Here is a 24,320-nt window from a genome sequence, read left to right on the forward strand (position 1 = left end):
GTCTTACAGGACAGGGCAATTATCCTGAGACAGCTGTCTGCAGGTGCGATATTGGGTTATGTATCAAGGTTATGTATCAAGGCCTGTTTGACAAGGTCAAGCACCGACTTATAGGATAGCAACTAAAGAAACAAATGGGATTCATTACGAATTTCACCAAAAATTGTCAGTGAAACAAATCCTAATATTTTTTATTTGTTTGTAATGAATGACGTAAAAATAGTGTCCACAGCCAATATATTGTGAATATCAGGGGGATAACCACAAGGGAGGATCACATGACACTGGGAGGAAATAGGGTGAAGGGCTTGCCCTGATTGGCTGACAGCTCATTCAGCCAATCAGGGACAGATTTCAGGAAGGTGCTTTGCTGAGAATGTCATACAACACGATTCATCTTCTGACCTGGAAGGGTGCTATGTGGCAGTATCTGACAAAAAAAAAAAATATTACATACACAAGCCTCTTATATAGTGTGATAGAGTAACTATACAGGTGTATAATTAGGTAGATTTTAGGAAGGTTGATGAGGGAAAGCATTAGGAAAGCTTTGAGGGAGTGAAGGACTGGTAACCAGTTGTGTGTAGTACAGATGCTGGCTGGCAGCTAGTTCTACTTTACAAAACTCCCTGCAAAAAAAAGAAACTAATTTTCTCTGTACATGAGTACAGTTTCTACACCTCATAGGCTTATTGATAACACCGCAACAGCAATCTGCTGTAAATGCTGACCAATTGCAATTTTTTTTTTCTTCTAAAAATAATTTCAGGTGAATTGTAGCAAATACATTTTACGGCAATCAATAACGTCAATAACGTCAATAACATCAATTATACCAGTGTTATTAAACGTGTTGCATATTACTACACAATAATGGGTAGTTATTGCAAAAAACATTTTACGACAATCAATAGCACCATTGTTAAAATAGTTTTATTAAACACATAGCATTGCAGCAAAAGCATTTTACTGAAATAAGTTAATTTTTATACCCATATTATTAAATGCATATTTCAGACATTTCAGCGCAAAGATTGCATTTTCATACCTGTGTTATTGAACACTAGCAATGAGCGGCAGGGGTTATATTCGAATTTGCAATATTTTGTAGAATATTCGTTGAATATTCGTTATATTCTACGATTATTTTACTCGAGAAATCAGCAAGGTAATGATCGTGAAATATGCAAATTTTCATAATGCAAATTTTTATTGCAAATTTTTCAACTTACAACTATTAGACAAAGAAGATTATAGCACTATATTAGCTATATTGCTCTATTTTCTTTATTTTTTCAAATATTCGCTATATTGCTATAACTTGGTTTTTTCGAATATTCACAATATTCTAAAACAAAAATATATAGCAATATAGCGAATATTTGAAAAAATGAATAGAGCAATTTAGCTAATATAGTGCTATAATCTTTTTTTTATAGTTATTGATTTATATGAATTTCAGATGAGAAAAAAATGACAACTATTAGAAAAAGAAGATTATAGCACTATATTAGCTGAAATTGCTCTATATTCTTTTTTCTTTCAAATATTCGCTATATTGCTATATATTCTTGTTTTAGAATATTACGAATATTTGAAAGAAAAAAGAATATAGAGCAATTTCAGCTAATATAGTGCTATAATCTTCTTTTTCTAATAGTTGTCATTTTTTTCTCATCTGAAATTCATATAAATCAATAACTATAAAAAAAAAGATTATAGCACTATATTAGCTAAATTGCTCTATTCATTTTTTCAAATATTCGCTATATTGCTATATATTCTTGTTTTAGAATATTACGAATATTAAAAAAAACCAAGTTATAGCAATATAGCGAATATTTGGAAAAAAACTAATATAGAGCGATTTAGCATTCGAAATTACGAATATATATCACTATATTCAAAATATTAGCGAATTTTCTAAGTACCTATATTCGCGATAAAAGTTTAAAATTCAAATATTCATGATCAACACTATTGAATGCATCACTGCATCAGACTGTGAAGTTCAGACATTTTACAACATAAACTGCATTGTTATAATATACTCCTGTTAGTGAACACATAGGGTGACATTTATCATGTATGTATTATGCATTTTGATTGCCTCCTTTGCTGGCTTGATTCATTTTTATATCACAATTTACACTGCAACCACTTTGAATAGAAGCGTGGGTCCTAAATGTCGCAGAAATGTCACAGAAAACTCAGCAATTGACATGTATTGTGACATTTTTTCACCAAAAACCAGATGTGTCTGGTTTGATAAATGTCCACCATAGTTCAAAAATAGTTTACCATAAAAAAAAATTACCCATGTTATTGAATGCATAGACATTTCACTTCAAAAATTGCATTGTTATACCCATGTTATTGAACCCAGAGTTCAACGACATTTTACCACAAGCATTTAATTATTACCAAAGTAAATTGTCAATACCAGTGTGTAGTGTGTTTGTAGAAGAGACATGATATTTAGTTATCCCTTTTTAAATTACAAAAAACAAACATTAGATAACCTAAATACCAAACCATTGACTTTTCTTTTATGAGCTTCATAATAAAATGTCTAGAAAACAGAAGAGTGGAAAATAAAAGACCCTAGCCTCACTATCCAAGATTCAGAATGTGGGTAGTAACATCAAAAGCAGCACCAACTACTAGTATTAGTATGACACAGTTCTCCCTGTATTCTCATAGTTGTCACATTATTTTGGGGAACTGCATAAGATTGTGGACTGGATGGCTCACTCCTCGTCACTCTCAGAGCAGGATCATATGGATATCATCTCTGAATCTTACATGGTGCCATGGAGCCAGGTATCACAGCAACCATGAGTGTTGTGATCAGGGAAGTGGTAGCAACAGTGGCACTCGGGGCAAATACAGAGCAGGGAATCGGGAGTGGGGCGAAGGAGTACAAAATCACATATAACATGATCTCAGGTGGATATAAAATGGAGGTGACATGTCTTGTGTCCCCTCGCCAATCAGATTTGTCAGCATCGCCCCAGGACATGAAGGAATGGGATGACATCATTCATCCCTAATTCTGCCGACTGACAAATAAAGTGGCGTCCTCAAAGAGCCTGAGCAAATGGCACGTGTTACTCTTACTGTAAAGAATCCTTCTCAAAGGGCCTGAGCAAATGGCACGTGTCACTCTTACTGTAAAGAATCCTTCTCAAAGGGCCTGAGCAAATGGCACGTGTCACTCTTACTGTAAAGAATCCTCTTCTATGTTTTTGCACAAACCTTCTTTCCTTTAGACACAGAGGATATTCCCTCGTCACAGTTCTGGTAATAAATAGATGATGGGAATGATCTCTGTATTGACCCCTGATACATTTATATATGGTTAAAAGATCTCCCCTCAGTTGTCTGTTTTCTAAACTGAATAACCCTAATTTTGATCATCTTTCGGACCCTACAGTCTCCCTATGCTCTCCCTATGTTCTCCTTACAATGTGTACAAACTTTCCCTACAATCTCCATGCACATTATCCTGTAGCCCATGTGTCAGTGTGTCATTATCCTGTACCCCAAGTGTCAGTGTCACTATCCTGTACCTCAAGTGTGTGTCATTATCCTGTATCCCAAGTGTCAGTGTCATTACCATGTACCCCAAGTTTCAGTGTGTCACTATCCTGTTCCCCAAGTGTCAGTGTCATCATTGTGTACACCAAGTGTCAGTGTCATTATCCTGTACACCAAGTGTCAGTGTCATTATCCTGTACACCAAGTGTCAGTGTCATTATCCTGTACACCAAGTGTCAGTGTCATTATCCTGTACACCAAGTGTCAGTGTCATTATCCTGTACACCAAGTGTCAGTGTCATTATCCTGTACACCAAGTGTCAGTGTCATTATCCTGTACACCAAGTGTCAGTGTCATTATCCTGTAACCCAAGTGTCAGTGTCATTATCCTGTTGTCACGGCTGAGGATGGGGGAAATCCTCAGCCGTGCGATGATGTAAGATGTCCGGTCGCTACTAGGCCAGGACCACAGAATTAGGGAGCAGGTCACCTCCTAATGCATCCCTAACGCTGACCCTGTCTCCTGTCTGCATGAGCCGACCTTGATGGTAGGAGGGCTCATACGCCGGAACCTCAAAGTCCCTACAAGCCCTCAAGTCGGCCCTGAACTAGAGACAGAGTAAGACAACCCACTCCTCCTAGACACGGAGGAGCAGGAGTCTCACTGGACAAGCAGCATGAAGAAAGGGGACATAAACATGACTATGGACATGACAGGTGAACCCAACAGTTCCTCACTAACCTGCCACAGCCTTGCTGACTGGAACCCGTGCTCAGGAAACGCTGTCCACAGAAACATAAAACAAACAGCACACACATACGAACACTCAGGAACCAGGACATCCATAGCTGCACAAAACCCAAAGACATAGGACACCAACAAAACATCAAGGAAAAGGATTTATGACCGGAAGGGTGGCCCTTACAAGAAGGACGGTTACAGGGTAACAGGAGGACGACTCAAGCAGCATGCCTGGAGTACCCCACCAGAGAACTGAACTGGACTGAGACTTTATAGCCCAGGTAACCACACCCACCAGTCAGACACACCCAGTGACTCACACACACACACTGGGAAGGGAGTTAACCCTTCCAACACCACAGGAAGGGGAAACACACCTTAAAGGAGAAGTGTCCAACAAACATCACACACTGTGGCTGTTGCCGCTGGCAACGACATGGGTGGCAACCGTGTCCTGGGAGTCAGCCCAAAGGCCGGGACACTGCCACCACCTGTACACATCACCAAATGTTGCCACGGACAACCACAGTGCAGGAAAGGTGTCAGTGCACACCACACCATAACAAAGTGCACACAGACAAACCAAACGTGCATCCACACGCACACAACTCCAAGGGAACCGCACACAAGGCTGTTGTCCGCGGCAACCGCACCTGAGGCCAACAACAACAAGCCTCAAGCTGCGGTTGAAACAACTACCCAAATCGCGGGCAACTGTATGCAGCTCCCAAGGAGTCACGACCATAACCGTGGCCGTGACACCTGTACCCCAAGTGTCAGTGTCATTATCCTGTACCCCGAGTGTCAGTGTCATTATCCTGTACCCCAAGTGTCAGTGTCATTATCCTGTACCCCGAGTGTCAGTGTCATTATCCTATACCCTAAGTGTCAGTGTCATTATCCTGTACCCCAAGTGTCAGTGTCACTATCCTGTACCCCGAGTGTCAGCGTCATTATCCTGTACCCCAAGTGTAAGTGTCATTATCCTGTAACCTAAGTATCAGCATAAAGAAAAATCACAAAGCAAGCTGGTTCATTGTGAAGTAGAGCAACAAGTCACAGGGAAATCAGGTAAGCAAGTGAACTCATTAAATTGAGCTGTGCAAACATAGGCACAAAATAAGGGGCTATGCACACAAATGCATTTTGTTTCCGCTTCTGTTCCGTTTTATTTGTGGATAGGATGCGGACCCATTCATTTCAATGGGTCTGCAACAAATGAGCATACTGTGTGCTGCCTGCATCCGTATGTCAGTTGCGTAACCCCGCAAAAAATATAGAACATGTCCTATTCTTGTTCATTTTGCGGACAAGTATGGGCATTGTTATAGTGGATCCACAAAAAAAAAAATATATATATATACAGTACAGACCAAAAGTTTGGACACACCTTCTCATTCAAAGAGTTTTCTTTATTTTCATGACTATGAAAATTGTAGATTCACACTGAAGGCATCAAAACTATGAATTAACACATTTGGAATTATATACATAACAAAAAAGTGTGAAACAACTGAAAATATGTCATATTCTAGGTTATTCAAAGTAGCCACCTTTTGCTTTGATTACTGCTTTGCACACTCTTGGCATTCTCTTGATGAGCTTCAAGAGGTAGTCACCTGAAATGGTTTTCACTTCACAGGTGGGCCCTGTCAGGTTTAATAAGTGGGATTTCTTGCCTTATAAATGGGGTTGGGACCATCAGTTGCATTGTGGAGAAGTCAGGTGGATACACAGCTGATAGTCCTACTGAATAGACTGTTAGAATTTGTATTATGGCAAGAAAAAAGCAGCTAAGTAAAGAAAAACAAGTGGCCATCAATACTTTAAGAAATAAAGGTCAGTCAGTCCGAAAAATTGGGAAAACTTTGAAAGTGTCCCCAAGTGCAGTCACAAAAACCATCAAGCGCTACTAAGAAACTGGCTCACATGCGGACCGCCCCAGGAAAGGAAGACCAAGAGTCACCTCTGCTGCGGAGGATAAGTTCATCCGAGTCACCAGCCTCAGAAATCGCAGGTTAACAGCAGCTCAGATTAGAGACCAGGTCAATGCCACACAGAGTTCTAGCAGCAGACACATCTCTAGAACAACTGTTAAGAGGAGACTTTGTGAATCAGACCTTCATGGTAGAATATCTGCTAGGAAACCACTGCTAAGGACAGGCAACAAGCAGAAGAGACTTGTTTGGGCTAAAGAACACAAGGAATGGACATTAGACCAGTGGAAATCTGTGCTTTGGTCTGATGAGTCCAAATTTGAGATCTTTGGTTCCAATCACCGTGTCTTTGTGCGACGCAGAAAAGGTGAACGGATGGACTCTACATGCCTGGTTCCCACCATTAAGCATGGAGGAGGAGGTGTGATGGTGTGGGGGTGCTTTGCTGGTGACACTGTCGGGATTTATTCAAAATTGAAAGCATACTGAACCAGCATGGCTACCACAACATCTTGCAGCGGCATGCTATTCCATCCGGTTTGCGTTTAGTTGGACCATCATTTATTTTTCAACAGGACAATGACCCCACACACACCTCCAGGCTGTGTAAGGGCTATTTGTCCATGAAGGAGAGTGATGGGGTGCTGCGCCAGATGACCTGGCCTCCACAGTCACCGGACCTGAACCCAATCGAGATGGTTTGGGGTAAGCTGGACCGCAGAGTGAAGGCAAAAGGGCCAACAAGTGCTAAGCATCTCTGGGAACTCCTTCAAGACTGTTGGAAGACCATATCAGGTGACTACCTCTTGAAGCTCATCAAGAGAATGCCACGAGTGTGCAAAGCAGTAATCAAAGCAAAAGGTGGCTACTTTGAAGAACCTAGAATATGACATATTTTCAGTTGTTTCACACTTTTTTGTTATGTATATAATTCCACATGTGTTAATTCATAGTTTTGATGCCTTCAGTGTGAATCTACAATTTTCATAGTCATGAAGATAAAGAAAACTCTTTGAATGAGAAGGTGTGTCCAAACTTTTGGTCTGTACTGTATATATATATACAATGCTTGTGGTTATGTGCATGAGTCTTAAATCAATGCATCTTGTATGGTAGCAAGAAAACACAGGTGCCTAATCACAAGTAAAGGGAAAGTCACAGAGGCATAGCTGTGCATGATCTCTGTACAGTTTAATACCTCATCTAATGTGCAGTATCTGGGCCCATCCACCAGTAGCAAGGTGATCTCAATAAGGATTGAGACCTAACTCTAATTCCATGCCGTTTGTAGGCTTCATGAGTGATCTCATTAACCCATGCCCCTTCATAGCCTGTTTTAATTAGGTGATGTGCATAGCTAACCATGCGTGTCCAGCTCATGGAAGGTTTGCTGGCACAGAGTGATGCAACAGATCATTTTCTTCTCACTAGAGATGTCCCGAACATAGCTTGTTCGCGTTCGCCGCGGCGGGCGAACATATGCGATGTTCGAGCCGCCCCTATTCGTCATCATTGTGAAAACTTTGACCCTGTACCTCACAGTCAGCAGACACATTCCAGCCAATCAGCAGCAGACCCTCCCTCCCAGACCCTCCCACCTCCTGTACAGCATCCATTTTAGATTCATTTGGAAGCTGCATTCTTAGTGAGAGGAGGGACAGTGTAGCTGCTGCTGCTTTAATAGGGAAATCAATAGCTAGGCAAGTGTATTCAGTGTCCACTGCAGTCCTGAAGGACTCATCTGATCTCTACTGTAAGGACAGCACCCAAAAAGCCCTTTTTTAGGGCTAGAACATCAGTCTGCCCTGCAAGTGCATAGTTTCACCAGTGCAACTCATATCTGGTGTCACATTCGATTCCATTTAATTAAAAACAACAATTTTGACTGAATAAATAGCAGTCAGTTGCACACGTGTTTGTGTGTCTAAGGCCCAGTGGCAGTGCATGATATCACTTCAGCGCCATTCATATCTGGTGTCACAGTGGCTTGCATGCATAGTACAACTAAACTAATCAAAAAAAAAATGACAGACAGAGGCAGGCCACCTTGCAGGGCCGTCGTGGTCGTGGTGCTGTGATTCCCTTTGGCCCTAAAATAATGCCCAGTGTTCAGAGGCCACGTACCCTGAACTCGAAAAGTTCTGAGGACATAGTTGGCTGGCTAACAGAGGACACCCAATCTTCTACAGCTTCCGCTCGGAACCTCGACGCACCATCCTCTTCCAGCTCAGCTTTGGGCACCTCTCAAGTTACCACTCACCCGCCTGCCACCACCACCAACACACTTGATCTGTCAAAGGAGTTATTTACACATCAGTTGGAAGAAATGAGTGATGTGCAACCATTATTGCAAGAGGATGTAGAGTTGGAAGCAGGGGGAAGTCGTCGCAAGGAGCTAGTGGCACAGTCAGACAGCATGTATCGGCACCCGTGGTCAGCCAGACAGCACGCCAATCAACGCATGCTGTTGCCACCACCAGAATGCCGTCATTGCAAAGCTCAGCAGTGTGGCATTTTTTTTCTGTGTCTGCCTCTGATAACAGCGATACTATTTGCAACCTGTGCCAAAAGAAAATGAGTCGTGGGAAGTCCAACACACACCTAGGTACAAATGCTTTGCGAAGGCACATGATCTCACATCACAAACACCTATGGGATCAACACATGAGTAAAAGCAGCACACAAACTCAAATCCATCATCCTCCTCCTGGTCCAGCATCTTCAGCCAAGTCAACCACTGCTGTCCTCCTTGCCCCCTCTCAACCACACGCCACTCCGCCTCTCATCTGCCCACAGTCAGGTGTCTGTCAAGGACATGTTTGAGCGTAAGAAGCCAATGTCACAAAGTCACCCCCTTGCCTTGTCTGACAGCTGGGTTGTCTGAACTCTTAGCCCGCCAACTTTTACCATACAAGCTGGTGGAGTCTGAGGACTTCAAAAAATTTGTAGCTATTGGGACACCGCAGTGGAAGGTACCCGGCTGAAATTTCTTTGCACAAAAGGCAAACCCCAACCTGTACTCTATTGTGCAAAAGGAAGTCATGGCATGTCTAGCACACAGTGTTGGGGCAAGGGTCCATCTGACCACTGATACCTGGTCTGCAAAGCATGGTCAGGGCAGGTATATCACCTACACTGCGCATTGGGTAAACATGCTCACGTCTACCAAGCATGGAATGCGTGGCTCTGCGGAGGAGTTGGTGACACCACCACGACTTGCAGGCAGGCCTGCTGCCACCTCCTCTACTCCTCCTACTCCATCCTCTTCCATAACCTCCTCTGCTGAGTCCTCTTCTGCTGCTGTGTTGTGCTCCACATCAACGGCACCCCCTCAGCTCCGCAGGGGCTATTCCACATCCCGGATACGACAGTGTCACACCGTCTTGGGGTTGACTTGCCTGAAAGCGGACTCATGTCCGTCCTGAACGCACAGGTTGATCAGTGGCTGACTCCGCACCAACTAGAGATCGGCAAAGTGGTGTGTGACAACGGAAGCAATTTGTTGGCGGCATTGAATTTGGGCAAGTTGACACATGTGCTGTGCATGGCACATGTGTGTAATCTGATCGTACAACACTTTGTGCATAAGTACCCAGGCTTACAGGATGTCCTCAAGCAGGCCAGGAAGGTGTGTGGCCATTTCAGGCGTTCCTACACGGCCATGGCGCACTTTTCAGACATTCAGCGCCGAAACAACATGCCAGTGAGGCGCTTGATTTGCGAGTGCCCGACACATTGGAATTCAATACTCCTAATGTTCGACCTCCTGCTCCAACAAGAAAAAGCCATCAACGAGTATTTGTATGACCGGGGTGCTAGGACAGCCTCTGCAGAGCTGGGTATTTTTTTGCCACGTTACTGGACGCTCATGCGCAATGCCTGTAGGCTCATGCGTCCTTTTGAGGAGGTGACAAACCTAGTCAGTCGCACCGAAGGCACCATCAGCGACATCATCCCATTTGTTTTCTTCCTGGAGCGTGCCCTGCAAAGAGTGCTGGATCAGGCCGTAGATGAGCGTGAAGAAGAAGAGGAAAAGTTGTGGTCACCATCACAACCAGAAACAGCCTTATCAGCATTGCTTGCTGGACCTGTGGCAACGCTGCAAGAGGAGTATGAGGAAGAGGAGTCAGAGGAAGAATGTGGCTTTGAGGAGGAGGAAGACTAACCACAGCAGGCATCCCAGGGTGCCCTTTGTCACCTATCTGGTACTCGTGGTGTTGTACGTGGCTGGGGGGAAGAACAGTCCTCGTGAGATCAGTGAGGACGAGGAACGGGACATGAGGAGCTCGGCATCCAACCTTGTGCAAATGGGGTCTTTCATGCTGTCGTGCCTGTTGAGGGACCCTGGTATAAAAAGGCTGAAGGAGAACGACCTGTACTGGGTGGCCACGCTACTAGACCCCATGTATAAGCAGAAAGTGCCTGAAATGTTACCGAATTACCGGAAGTCAGAAAGGATGCAGCAGTTCCAAAATAAATTAAAGGGAACCTGTCACTGGGATTTTGGGTATAGAGCTGAGGACATGGGTTGCTAGATGGCCGCTAGCACATCCGCAATACCCAGTCCATATAGCTCTGTGTGCTTTTATTGTGTAAAAAAAACCTATTTGATACATATGCAAATTAACATAAAAGAGTCATATGTTACTTGTGTGACCGGAGAAGAGTCATATTTTCAAGCTCTGACTCATCTCAGGTTAATTTGCATATGTATACCCTTGACTACTGGGTGTGCAGGCTTGACCTGTGGCCTGAGCTATCCTAATTTGCAATAGAACTTCTGGCCTGCCCCGCTTCAAGTGTCCTGTCAGAAAGGACCTTCAGCGCAGCAGGAGGTATTGTCACTGAGAAGAGACGTCGCCTAGGTTAAAAAATTCTAGATTACCTCACCTTTATTAAGATGAATGAGGAATGGATCCCGAAGGGACTGACAGTGGGCGATACATTCGACTAAAAAAGGCCTGGTGATGAGGTGATCTGCCTTGGGCTAAAAATGGTCCACATGCTGCTATATTTTATCTCTGAATGCTGCGTGACTTATCCGCCACCAACTAGGGTTCAAGCCGCAATGTTTTAGGGCACTTTCTGCCTGGGAAACATAAATTTTTCCGGCTGCTGCTACAGCAGCGGCTGCAACAATACCTAATTTTTCAGGCATGTGTACATGCCTAATTTTTCTGGCCTCTGGTGCTGCACTGTGGCTTCAAAAACCAAACAAAAAAAAAAGGCACATACATGTGTCAATTCCCCTTCATGATCGTTACCTTGTTGTGGTGAAGGGGCTTGCGTATCACAATGAAGCGACCACCTCTATGAGTGTTTTGGCAATGGCAATGTTGGCACACCCCAGATGAAAAGGTCGTTGCTTCATTGTGAACAGACCAAAAGTGATCGGCTGGATAATTTTGCATAGAAAAAAACATTAATTTTCTTTGTGATCATCTAAGGTGATCATTAAAGCCTACTAGGCCAACAATGGGCCCACACTGCAGAATCATTTTTTTGGGGGTCACTTAACTGTCACTGAACTACCTCAGCACGACCATAGGCTTTGAAAAAACCCAATCGCCTGCAATCTCCCAAACGTTCGCACAAGCACAGTCATCACTACACCAAGATTGACGCATAGAGGTATAAAATTTATGTCATGAGTGTGTCAACTATTTACAACTCTTTGCGGTTGTCTAAAATCTATTCCATACACGTTCCCTGACAGGGGACGTAACAGGGATTAAACTGATAAGAATAGTACTACTTAACACACTGCTCATATCTGGTGGCACATTCGATTGCACGCGCAGTGCCCCAAATTTGAAGTAGGAGGACCGACCAAGCATCTTTTTCCATCTCCCGATTCCTAAAATCGATGCCATATACACGTCCTCTGATAGGGGACGTAACAGGGATTAAACTGATAAGAATAGTACTACTTAACACACCTTATAATAATGCAAAGAGAGGCAATGCAGAGAGAGGAGTCTGAAGAACAGGAGTCAGAGGAGGAAGGTGGCTTTTAGGAGGTGGAAGACCAACCACAGCAGGCGTCCCAGAGGCCTTGTTGTCACCTTTTGGGGACCCTTGGTGTTGTACGTGGCTGGGTGGAGGAAGATACCTTCAATGATGTCAGTGAGGACAATGAACGGGACATGGCTAGCTTGGTATCCAACCTTGTGCAAATGGGGAGTTTGCGGTTGTGCAAATGGACTGTTTGTGGTTGTTTGCGGTGCGTTAAACGGGGAGTTTGGTCTGTCAGAGTTTGGTCTGTCACTGTGAAGTTGACAGATGAGTATATATTCAGATATATAGACATATTTGTCAATTCTAGCAATATAACCATTAGGAACTCAGATCTAATTTGTAATCGCAATGCGATTAATACAGGTTATATTAATAACATTTCAAATTCAACTTAGAGCTCGGTTCGTAATGGTTGTATTGCTAGAATATAATGAAGATTGAGAATATGGTGCTATATTCGTCAATTCTAGCAATACAACCATTAGGAACTCGGATCTAAGTTGTAATCGCATTGTGATTAATGCAGGTTATATTAATCGCATTGCGAATTCAACTTACCACACTCTGCGTCAACTACGTAATTTTCCATGGGAGTTTTGCCATGGACCCCCCTCCGGCATGCCACAGTCCAAGTGTTAGTCCCCTTGAAACAACTTTTCCATCACTATTGTGGCCAAAAAGAGTCCCTGTGGGGTTTAAAATTTGCCTGTGTATTAAAGTCTATAGCGGTTCGCCCGGTTCGCCCATTCGCGAACATTTGCGGAAATTCATGTTCGCCGTTCGCGAACGGAAAATTTTATGTTCGCGACATCTCTACTGCTCACCTTAAGAGGTGAAAATGGAAGCAGTCAGTTTGTATGGGTTCAGTGATCCTTGAAAATAGATGCCCACAAATAGCGTAGAAATAGGTTTAGATTTAGGTTCCCATCAGTATCGAGGTCACCTTGCTGTTGGTGGGTGGGCCCAAATACATTTTGATCAAAAATATATCTGTTAGAACATCTGATTGCATATTAGATGAGGTATTAGTTGGTATATAGATCATGCACATTTAGTTTGAGGAATGCTTGTGTGACTTTCTTCTTAATTAGAACTCTGTGAAACTCATCGAAAATACTAACATCAAGTGTAGGTAACAGCAGCTCTGCTCAATGATAGTCCAAACGAACCCCCAAAATTGCAACAGAATAGTCTGAGAAACAGAGGAGTGCAGGATACCATAAAACACTTTATGGTATGAAGGTGTTTTTGAAGGCATTCACCTCTTTCCTCAGATATTGCAAATGAGCAGTGCTGTATCTGAGGAAGGAGGTGGAACACTTCCAAAACCATCTTCATACAATAAATTGATTCTTTGGTAGCCCATAAAACTAAGAATTACATTAATTGAAATGGTGAAAGGAGAAACAGAAGGTTCTTATCAGTCCAGCTTCTACATATTTATTACTGAGACTCTTGTAAAGTAAATTTGAGGTTTGGCCAGTAGTGCTCCAGGATCATAACTAGAGATGACAAAAGTTTTGAAGAATTTGATTCTGTAGCTTCGTCAAACTTCAACAATAAATTCACTTCATTACAAATTAGGGTGGGTTCACATCTGCGTACTGGATTCCGTTATGGCTTTCCGATATAACATGGTTATAATGGAAAATAACGGAATCCATAAGATGGAAGTCGACACAGAAGCCTTTAGAGGCAGTCCGTTTTGACCCATTTTAATAGAAGTCTATGGGGAAGCATAATGGATCAGTCTGGGTCCCGTAATGCAAGACGGAAAACAAAGTCCTGTCAACAGGACTTTTTTCTCTGTTCTGAATAACGGAAACCAGACGGATCCGTTATGCTTCCCCATAGTCATCTATTAGGATGGAAAGCAAAACGGAATGCCTTTTAAAGGCTTCTGTTTTGCATTCTGTCATAATATAAGTCTATGGGCAGCTTCATGGATCCGTCTTTCCATCTTATTGATTTAGTTATTTTCCGTTATAACCATTTTATAACGGAAAGCCATAACGGAATCCAGAACCCAGATGTGAACCCACCCTTATTTAGTCTCGAATCACTATGTTAAAACCCCATTCAGCCTATAAATCAATGAGACCATTTTTAATGGCCTCTTAGACAGAAGTGCATCTGTCTACTACTGGCCGTTAAAAGAAGTAAAAAAAGTAACACTTTAGTGCAATATGGTCTTTTGGGTTGAAAAAATAAATTAATAAATCACTCACCTCATCCACTTGCTTTCAGGGCAGAAGCAGTCCGCTCCTATCTTGATTGAAAAAGACCTGCCGAAGGACCTGTGATCAGCGTGATGATGTCACAGCACACTCCCAGAACATCACCACGTAATCATGCTGGGAGCGTGCAATGACATCTTCACACTGAGAGCAGGTCTTTTTTAATCAAGAGAGGAGAGGACTGCCTCTGCGCGAGCAATTGGATGAGTTTTTTTTGTTTTTTTTTTCCGTTCTTTCTTAGACAACTTCAGCCGCCATTTTAGGAAAAATTATTTGTTATCACAACGGTTTTGATCTCTTCTAAAAAACTGGCTGGCAAGTATGAGCGTATTTTTTTGTTAGGGGAGTAAGTACTTTCTCCAGCAAAATTGCTGGTGGGGAAAGGGTTTAATCAGTTGACCCAACGGTTGGGCGATCTGGAGGATTTTGCATACATTTAAGTTCGCTGGTGATTGTAATATGTCTGAGGAAGGCTCTATGAGCCGAGTGATAGTCTTTTCTTCACACTGTTGGGGCAAAAGGATGGACAGTTTGTGTTGAGAAGGCATGAAGGATGATACAGTATATGTTTGTGTGACAAACTCTGGAGAGACAAGATGAGAAATTGTCAAGAGGGTCTGGTCTGATTGACGATAAGGAAAATGTAAATCATGCTACTGGATGCGATAGGTATATAATGTTCTATTGTCCTATATGTTTGGTAGTGCTGAAAGACCAGGCAGCATGCTGAAGTTAGAGCTGGTTCAGTGATGTGGTCCATGTCTTACCCTGTCAGACCCCTCAATATCTTAATTAGAGACAAGTGGATGAGGAAGACAGAATGTGGCTGCTGGTGCTGCCTATTTCAGAGGGGCAGCTTCGGGGAGGTATTTTGTTCTGCTGGGACAGTGTTTTGTGCTACAGTGCGGTATTTTGTACTGCTGAGGTAGTATCTTGTGCTGCACTATGGTATTGCTGACTCCATTTGCATCCATCTGAGTTTCAGGGTTATCGTTATAATATAGTCCTGTTAGTGAACACATAGGGTGACATGTATCATGTATGTATTATTATTTTATCATGTATGTATTATGCATTGTGATTGTCGATATTGCCTCCTTTGCTGGCTTGATTCACTTGATCACATTATACACTGTGACCACTTTGAAAAGTAGTGTGGGTCCTACATGTCACAGAAATGTCACAGAAAATGCAGCAATTGACATGTGGTGTAACATTTGTACACCAAAAACCAGACATAGTAACATAGTACATAACATAGTACATAAGGCCGAAAAAAGACATTTGTCCATCCAGTTCGGCCTGTTATCCTGCAAGTTGATCCAGAGGAAGGCAAAAAAAAACTGTGAGGTAGAAGTCAATTTTCCCCACTTTAGGGGAATAAAAAATTCCTTCCCGACTCCAATCAGAATAAATCCCTGGATCAGCGACCCCTCTCTAGTAGCTATAGCCTGTAATATTATTACGCTCCAGAAATACATCCAGGCCCCTCTTGAACTCCTTTATTGTACTCACCATCACCACCTCCTCAGGCAGAGAGTCCATAGTCTCACTGCTCTTACCGTAAAGAATCCTCTTCTATGTTTGTGTACAAACCTTCTTTCCTCCAGACGCAGAGGATGTCCCCTCGTCACAGTCACAGTCCTGGGGATAAATAGATGATGGGAGTGATCTCTGTACTGACCCCTGATATATTTATACATAGTATTAGATCTCCCCTCAGTCGTCTTTTTTCTAAAGTGAATAACCCTAATGTTGATAATCTTTCAGGGTACTGTAGTTGCGCCATTCCAGTTATTACTTTAGTTGCCCTCCTCTGGACCTTCTCCAGCTCTGCTATGTCTGCCTTGTTTTCAGGAGCCCAGAACTGTACACAGTACTCCATGTGTGGTCTGACTAGTGATTTGTAAAGTAGTAGGACTATGTTCTTATTACGGGCATCTATGCCCCTTCTGATGCAACCCATTATCTTATTGGCCTTGGCAGCAGCTGCCTGACACTGGTTTTTGCAGCTTAGTTTGCTGTTTATTAAAATTCCTAGATCCTTTTCCATGTCAGTGTTACCGAGTGTTTTACCATTTAGTATGTACGGGTGACTTGCATTATTCCTTCCCATGTGCATAATCTTACATTTGTCAGTGTTAAACCTCATCTGCCACTTATCTGCCCAAGCCTCCAATCTATCCAGATCCCTCTGTAGTAGTATACTGTCCTCTGTAGTATATATACAGTATACTGTCCCCTGTAGTATATATACAGTATACTGTCCTCTGTAGTGTATATACAGTATAGTGTCCTCTGTAGTATATATACAGTATACTGTCCTCTGTAGTATATATATACAGTATACTGTCCTCTTCAGTGTAAATTACTTTACACAGTTTAGTGTCATCTGCGAAAATTTATATTTTACTGTGCAAGCCTTCTACAAGATCATTAAAGGGGTTGTCCCACTTTGCTTTTTCAATCTTCCCAGCAGTAGATGTCCTGATAACTTCCTGGTTTGGCTCCGGCAGTTGAGTGAAGGCCACGCCTCCTCATGACTCACCCTCAGAGCTCAGTCCTTGCTGCTCGTTCATGTGGATGAGTCATCAGTCTGGCAGCCTGCAGAGTATGTAAAGCCCATCCCCCTGCTGGGGAATCACTCAGTGACCACTGACCAATGCTAGTGAACTAATGTAGTAACTTGTGGCTGTCCTGCATTCTAATACACTTACACATAAAACCTGTGTTACAAACCCATTCTGTGCAGCAAAAACAATAAATCACTACAGCCCAAATGCATGTTAGCTAGTAGCCATATGATCTGTGCTAGATATAGATAGATATATTCACTGACTTATTACCCAGCTTTCCCGATGTCTGATATTATCACTGACTTATTACCCAGCTTTCCCGGTATCAGATATTATCACTGACTTCTGACTTATTACCCAGCTTTCCCTGTGTACAATATTATTACAGACTTATTACCCAGCTTTCCCGGTGTACAATATTATCACTGACTTATTACCCAGCTTTCCCGGTGTACAATATTATCACTGACTTATTACCCAGCTTTCCCGGTGTACAATATTATCACTGACTTATTACCCAGCTTTCCTGGTGAACAATATTATCACTGACTTATTACCCAGCTTTCCCGGTGTACAATATTATTACAGACTTATTACCCAGCTTTCCCGGTATCAGATATTATCACTGACTTATTACCCAGCTTTCCCGGTGTACAATATTATTACAGACTTATTACCCAGCTTTCCCGGTGTACAATATTATCACTGACTTATTACCCAGCTTTCCTGGTATCAGATATTATCACTGACTTATTACCCAGCTTTCCCGGTATCAGATATTATCACTGACTTATTACCCAGCTTTGCCGGTGTACAATAATATTGTACACCGGGAAAGCTGGGTAATAAGTCAGTGAAAATATTGTACACCGGGAAAGCTGGGTAATAAGTCAGTGATAATATCTGATACCAGGAAAGCTGAGTAATAAGTCAGTGATAATATCTGATACCGGGAAAGCTGGGTAATAAGTCAGTGATAATATCTGATACCGGGAAAGCTGGGTAATAAGTGAGTGATAATATTGTACACCGGGAAAGCTGGGTAATAAGTCAGTGATAATATTGTATACCGGGAAAGCTGGGTAATAAGTCTGTAATAATATTGTACACCGGGAAAGCTGGGTAATAAGTCTGTAATAATATTGTACACCGGGAAAGCTGGGTAATAAGTCAGAAGTCAGTGATAATATCTGATACCGGGAAAGCTGGGTAATAAGTCAGTGATAATATCTGATACCAGGAAAGCTGGGTAATAAGTCTTATAGACTTATTACCCAGCTTTCCCGGTGTCTGATATTATCACTGACCTATTACCCAGCTTATATGGGGGGGGGGGGCATCTGTGGATGGCACTTATGGGGTGGGGGCATCTGTGGATGGCACTTATGGGGTGGGGGCATCTGTGGATTGCACTTGAGGGGTGGGGGCATCTGTGGATTGCACTTATGGGGTGGGGGCATCTGTGGATGGCACTTATGGGGTGGGGGCATCTGTGGATGGCACTTATGGGGTGGGGGCATCTGTGGATGGCACTTATGTGGTGGGGGCATCTGTGGATGGCACTTATGGGGTGGGGGCATCTGTGGAAGGCACTTATGGGTTGGGGGCATCTGTGGATTGCACTTATGGGGTGGGGGCATCTGTGGATGGCACTTATGGGGTGGGGGCATCTGTGGATTGCACTTATGGGGTGGGGGCATCTGTGGATGGAACTTATGGGGTGGGGGCATCTGTGGATGGCACTTATGGGGTGGGGGCATCTGTGGATGGCACTTATGGGGTGGGGGCATCTGTGGATTGCTGCCTGGACTCCTTCTGGGCGCCGGAGCACACGGCGTCCTCGGTTGCTATGACGCCGTGCGCTCCCTCCTGCTGCCGGAAAACAGTAATACACTGCTATGATCTATAAGATGTATCACTGTATTCCGGCGGCAGGAGGGAGTGCACGGCGTCATAGCAACCGAGGACGCCGTGTGCTCCGGCGCCCAGAAGGAGTCAGCCCGGGACTAATAGGGCCCAGGGGAGCATATCAATCACTAACCTCTGCCACCGTGGTTTTCCAGGGCCCTCCTTCCTCCTCTAGCATCTGCAGGACATCAGCGTGGCAGGCAGACCGTCTCTCTCCCCGGCACTATCTCCAGCATGCAGGACACGGCTGTTTTACAAGCTGGGGAGGCATGCGTGCGCGTTCTCGAGCGGCCGGCTGGGGAGAAGGTAGGACATTGTGCGCAGGTGCGGCACATACAAGCCCCGCAAGTATCTGGCCGTAACCAGGGGATACAGGTAGACAACAGAGGCGCAGATGAAGGCATTTTTCAGGAGAACCGTGCAAGTTAGGAAATAGAAGTTATTTAGAAGATTATTCAAGGACACTTGGGGAAACTGATTAACAGCAATTAATGAAATGGGACAACCCCTTTAATAAATATATTAAAGATAATAGGGCCCAATACTGACCCCTGAGGTACTCCACTAGTGACAGTGACCCAATCTGAGTATTTACCATTAATAACCACATATCTGGTTTGATGAATGTCTGCCATAATTTAAAAACTGTTTACAATAAAAAAGCATTATTTTACCCATGTTATTGAACGCATAGACATTTCACTGTGAAAATTGCATTTTTATGTCTGTGTTATTGAATGCATTACTGCATGAGACAATGTAGTTCAAAGACATTTCACTTCAAAAATTGCATTGTTATACCCATGTTATTGAGTTCAAAGACATTTTACGATAAGCATTTTATTATTACTGAAGTAAATTGTCAATAACAGTGTGTAGTGTGTTTGTAGAAGAGAACGGATATTTAATTATCCCTTTTTAAATTACAGAACCCTTGACTTATGAGCTTCATAATAAAATGTCTGGAAAACAGAAGAGTGGGAAATGGAAGACCCCAGCCTCATCATCCAAGATTCAGAATATGGGTAGCAGAAGCAGCACCAACCACTAGTATTAGGACAACATAGTTCTCCCTGTCTTCTTATAGTTGTCACATTATTTTGGGTAACTGCATAAGATTGTGGACTGAATGGCTCACTCCTCGTCTCTCTCAGAGCAGGTTCATGTGGATATAATCTCTGAGTCTTACATGGTGCCTTGGAGCCAGGCATCACAGCAACCATGATGGTTGTGATCAGGGAAGTGGTAGCAACAGTGGCACTCGGGGAAAATACAGAGCAGGGAATCAGGAGTGGGGCCAAGGAGTCCACAATGACATATAACATGAGCTCAGGTGGATATAAAATGGAGGTGTCATGTCTTGTGCCCCATTCGCCAATCAAATTTGTCAGCATCACCCCCAGAACACGAAGGGATGGGATGACATCATTCATCCCGTAGTTCTGCCGTCTGACAAATAAAGTGGCCTCCTCAAAGAGGCTGAGCAAATAGCACATGCCACTCTTACTGTAAAGAATTCTCCCCAAAGGGCCTGAGCAAATGGCACATGCCACTCTTACTGTTAATAATCCTCTTATATGTTTATACACAAACCTTCTTTCCTCTAGACCTAGAAGATATTCCCTCGTCACAGTCACAGTTATTAGATCTCCCTTAGTTGTCTTTTTTCTAAACTGAATAACCCTAATTTTGATCATCTTTTGGACCCTACAGTCTCCCTATACTCTCCCTATGCTCTCCTTACAGTGTGTACAAACTTTCCCTACGATCTCCATGCACTGTCCCTGCACTATCCATTTTTTTTTATTAAAAGTTTTGTAAAACACTGTTCCTAGCACCTGTCATGTCTCTCCCTATGCACAGATAACTGTAAAATGGTGGAGATCGAAATTGATGAGGCTTTTATAGGCTGTGACATCACAGGAGATGGCCATCTGCTGATTGGCTGTCTGCATGCCATTATGAGTCATATTGAAATTTGGATCACATTCAATTTGTTTAGCTTCCATTCACTCATCTTTATTCACTTCTACTACTACTACTAGCATCCCTAAACGGCTGCACACAATTCTATTGCCTTGTCTATTGCCAATTCTATTTTTCACAGTCGTGAAACTGGATAAACTGAACAAATTCACAAGAAGAAACTGAAGCAAATCTAAGAGAAAATCATCTGAACTCAGATATTACTCGGTTACTAAGTCCTTTCTCTCTCTCTCTCTCTTTTTTGTTTATGATAAATTGAAGGGGGTTGTAGAGTAATGGACAATGATGACCTATTCTCAGGAATGATCATCATTATCAGATTGTCGGGATCCCGAATGCCTGCACCTTTGCCAATCAGCTGTTACAGGGTACTGCAATGCTCATAGTATATATAGTACAAAGGCTATTCTTGGTATTGCCACTCAGCCCCATTCACTTCAGGGGCTGAGCTCTAACTAGGCCAATTGACTGATGTACGGTGATGTCACATGGCCTAGCAGGAGGTCACACCACTCATGGAGCACTGGCCTTTTCTAATAGCTGATCAGTGGGGATCCCGAGTATTGGACAACTACCTATCTGATATTGATGACCATTTCTGAGGATACTGTAGGTCATCAATATTAATTACTGGATAACCCCTTTAAGGAAATGGGAAGAAAAGAAGGAGGCATTTGTTAGAATAGCACTAAATCTGCATATCATGGAAGAAAGATCTGGACCATAGAGGTAGATTTGTGTGTGGTATGTGAGACCAGTAAGGGTCCAAAGTTGCACCCATGAGGAATGCCAAGTGAAAATGGTTGAGGAGTAGAGTAATGTCATGCTTTCATTTCAGCCAACAGTTGTGAGGAAATCCACCAGAATGTGCTACATGTGATATCCATGACATCAGTGGCTGTCTTCCATTATTGTATTTCTATCTTCTAATAGTGCTGCAGTGATTGTTGACCTACACCTTGCCTGTACATTAAACATTGTCACTAGCTGAGAAATGGTTGGATATTTTTCTTAAAAAATACAATTCTAGAAAACTGCCTTTGGATTTCTTGGTTCCTGAAACAATAAATCAGTGGATTTAACAATGGTGTCCCCAACGTGTACAGAAGAGATAGTGTCTTAATGTTTTCAGAGTGGCCGCCTGAAGGAAATAAATATATGCTAAGAAGTGAGCCATAGTAGGTACCTACAACGAGTAGGTGGGAGCTGCAAGTTGAGAAGGTCTTCTTTCTTCCTGTAGATGATGGTATCCCAATAATTGTCCAGAAAATGGATACATAGCTACCTAAGACAGTCAGGAAAGGCAATAGGACTATGACAATGGCAAAGAAAAATGTTTCTAGGACAACAGGTGATACATCTGAGCAAGAAAGCTGAAGCATGGAAATGAAGTCACAATAGAAGTGGTCGATGGTCATGCTACCACAAAAATCCAACTGACAAATTAATAAGACAGTTATCAGGACAAATAGAAAGCCAAGTAACCATGACCATATTGCCAGATGGAGGCACAACTTACTGTTCACTACTATGGTGTAATGTAATGGGACACAGATGGCTACAAATCGGTCAAAAGACATGACAGTAAGCAGATAGCATTCAGTAGCAGTGCATGAAGCAAACATATAGAACTGGATAAGACAAGCAGAAAATGACATGGTGCTGCCACCTTCTAATGTGATGTGCATCATGTTGGGGACAATATTCGAGGAGAACAGGAAATCACAAACTGACAGGTGGCTCAAGAAGAAGTACATGGGGGACTGTGAAAGGTGACTGGAGGACACTAAGGTGACAATTAGAAGGTTTCCACTTACAGTCATGGCATAAATGCTAAGTATGAATATAAAGAAAAGTGTCTTGTAGTTGTCAATGTTCTGGAATCCTGTGAGGAAGAAATATGTGACCATCGTAGAGTTCGTTTGCAACATAATCTGTCAGTAGCAAAAGACATTTGGAATGAGTTAGCCCAGCACTCTTCATCTATCAACAGTTTTATTCGATATATAACCAAGACTTTCGGTGGCATGCGTGAGTAGAGGGAATATGATGTGTCTCCTGATGTTGCTTTTGTTAGGGTGTGAGAACCTCACTCCAATTTACATTAATTCGGGTGCTCATGAGAGGAAAAGTTTCGTAGTTTAGGAATATCCCCATCACTCTAATTTAATTATTTGCAATAACTTTTAATAATAAAGGAAACCTATTTACAATAAGTGGTTTTCCATACAGTGCAGTTATATCCAGGAGAAGAAAATTGATATTAGCCACATAACATACCCCAAACGTTTTGGTCTATCAGGAGTCCTTTTTCAATGGGATCTAGAAATAATATATTTGGTAAATGGTTTTAGACTGAATACACAATGTACAGAATAGGTAGGATTAAGAAGAAGAGGGGAAAAGGGGTGGCCTTCTCATGTCTGGACCTCTTTCCTTCCTAACGATCGGGGAATGTTATGTGGCTAATATAAATTTTCTTATCTTGGATATAACTACACTGTATGGAAAACCACTTATTGTAAATATGTTTCCTTTATTATTAAAAGTAATTGCAAAGAATTAACGTGAAGTGACATTGATATTTCTCAACTCCTGATGTTGCTTGGCATCACACCATACATCACAGGATCAGTGTTATATCGGCATTACATCTCCATCACAGCCCCAGTACTTCTTTTAAGAATAATATTAGTTGAACTACTACTCTCCACTCCTTCCTTTGTGTGCAAGGAGAGGAGAGCAGCTACCTCTAATGGGATGTCCTCTCACTCCTTGCCTGAGCATAGGTTCCTGGTTACTAGTTCAACCAGTGAAGATGTACTATTCTGATTGTCTGCCCATGTACCGACTTCTGCCTGTTAACCAACTATTGTACTCTGCTGCCTGCCCTGATCTTAGCCTGTTTACCATACTGACTCTGTGCTTGGATGGTTTCACAAAATTCCACAAACTCTTCTAGACTTTAACCACAATGTTAACAGCCCACCTCCTTCTATGAGCATACATTGACAAATGCTTTCATATTGGGGATCAAAATGCCCCCTTTACAATAATACAAGGTGATACAATACCACAGTAGGGCTTGGGGCTGTTTTGGGGGCTTTTTTTTTGCCCTTTCAATTCTCTTGCCAAGAGAGAAGAGAATCTTTTAGAAATTCTCAACACCTGATGGCAAAAGAAGTGGACATAGATGTGACTTTAAACTATCCGTAACTTCCCCTCCCTACTGTAATGTTGAATATTTTTGCACTTTGTTGATAAATACATAAGTATTAAGGGAGTAATACCTTTATCCTACCTGAAAAAGGAGCCTTTGTGCTCTGAAAGCTTGCAATATGTTATTTTTGGTTAGCCTATAAAGGTATCACTCCC

The 24,320-nt window shown here is 42.5% G+C and overlaps 1 protein-coding gene across 1 annotated transcript; it reads right to left on the reverse strand.

Annotated features, from left to right (window-relative positions):
* Nucleotides 1-21,928: 21,928 nt before the first annotated feature.
* LOC122929422 (olfactory receptor 11L1-like) lies at nt 21,929-22,855 on the reverse strand. The gene has a single exon (XM_044282981.1). It carries the CDS (start codon nt 22,853-22,855, stop codon nt 21,929-21,931), a length of 927 nt encoding a protein of 308 aa, XP_044138916.1.
* Nucleotides 22,856-24,320: the final 1,465 nt, after the last annotated feature.

Source organism: Bufo gargarizans, chromosome 2 (assembly GCF_014858855.1).
Source record: "Bufo gargarizans isolate SCDJY-AF-19 chromosome 2, ASM1485885v1, whole genome shotgun sequence".
Taxonomy (NCBI): domain Eukaryota; kingdom Metazoa; phylum Chordata; class Amphibia; order Anura; family Bufonidae; genus Bufo; species Bufo gargarizans.

What these genes read in the sequence shown, in the direction of transcription:
- LOC122929422 (XM_044282981.1), bottom strand. Translation starts at nt 22,855, where the DNA reads ATGGTCACATATTTCTTCCTCACAGGATTCCAGAACATTGACAACTAC.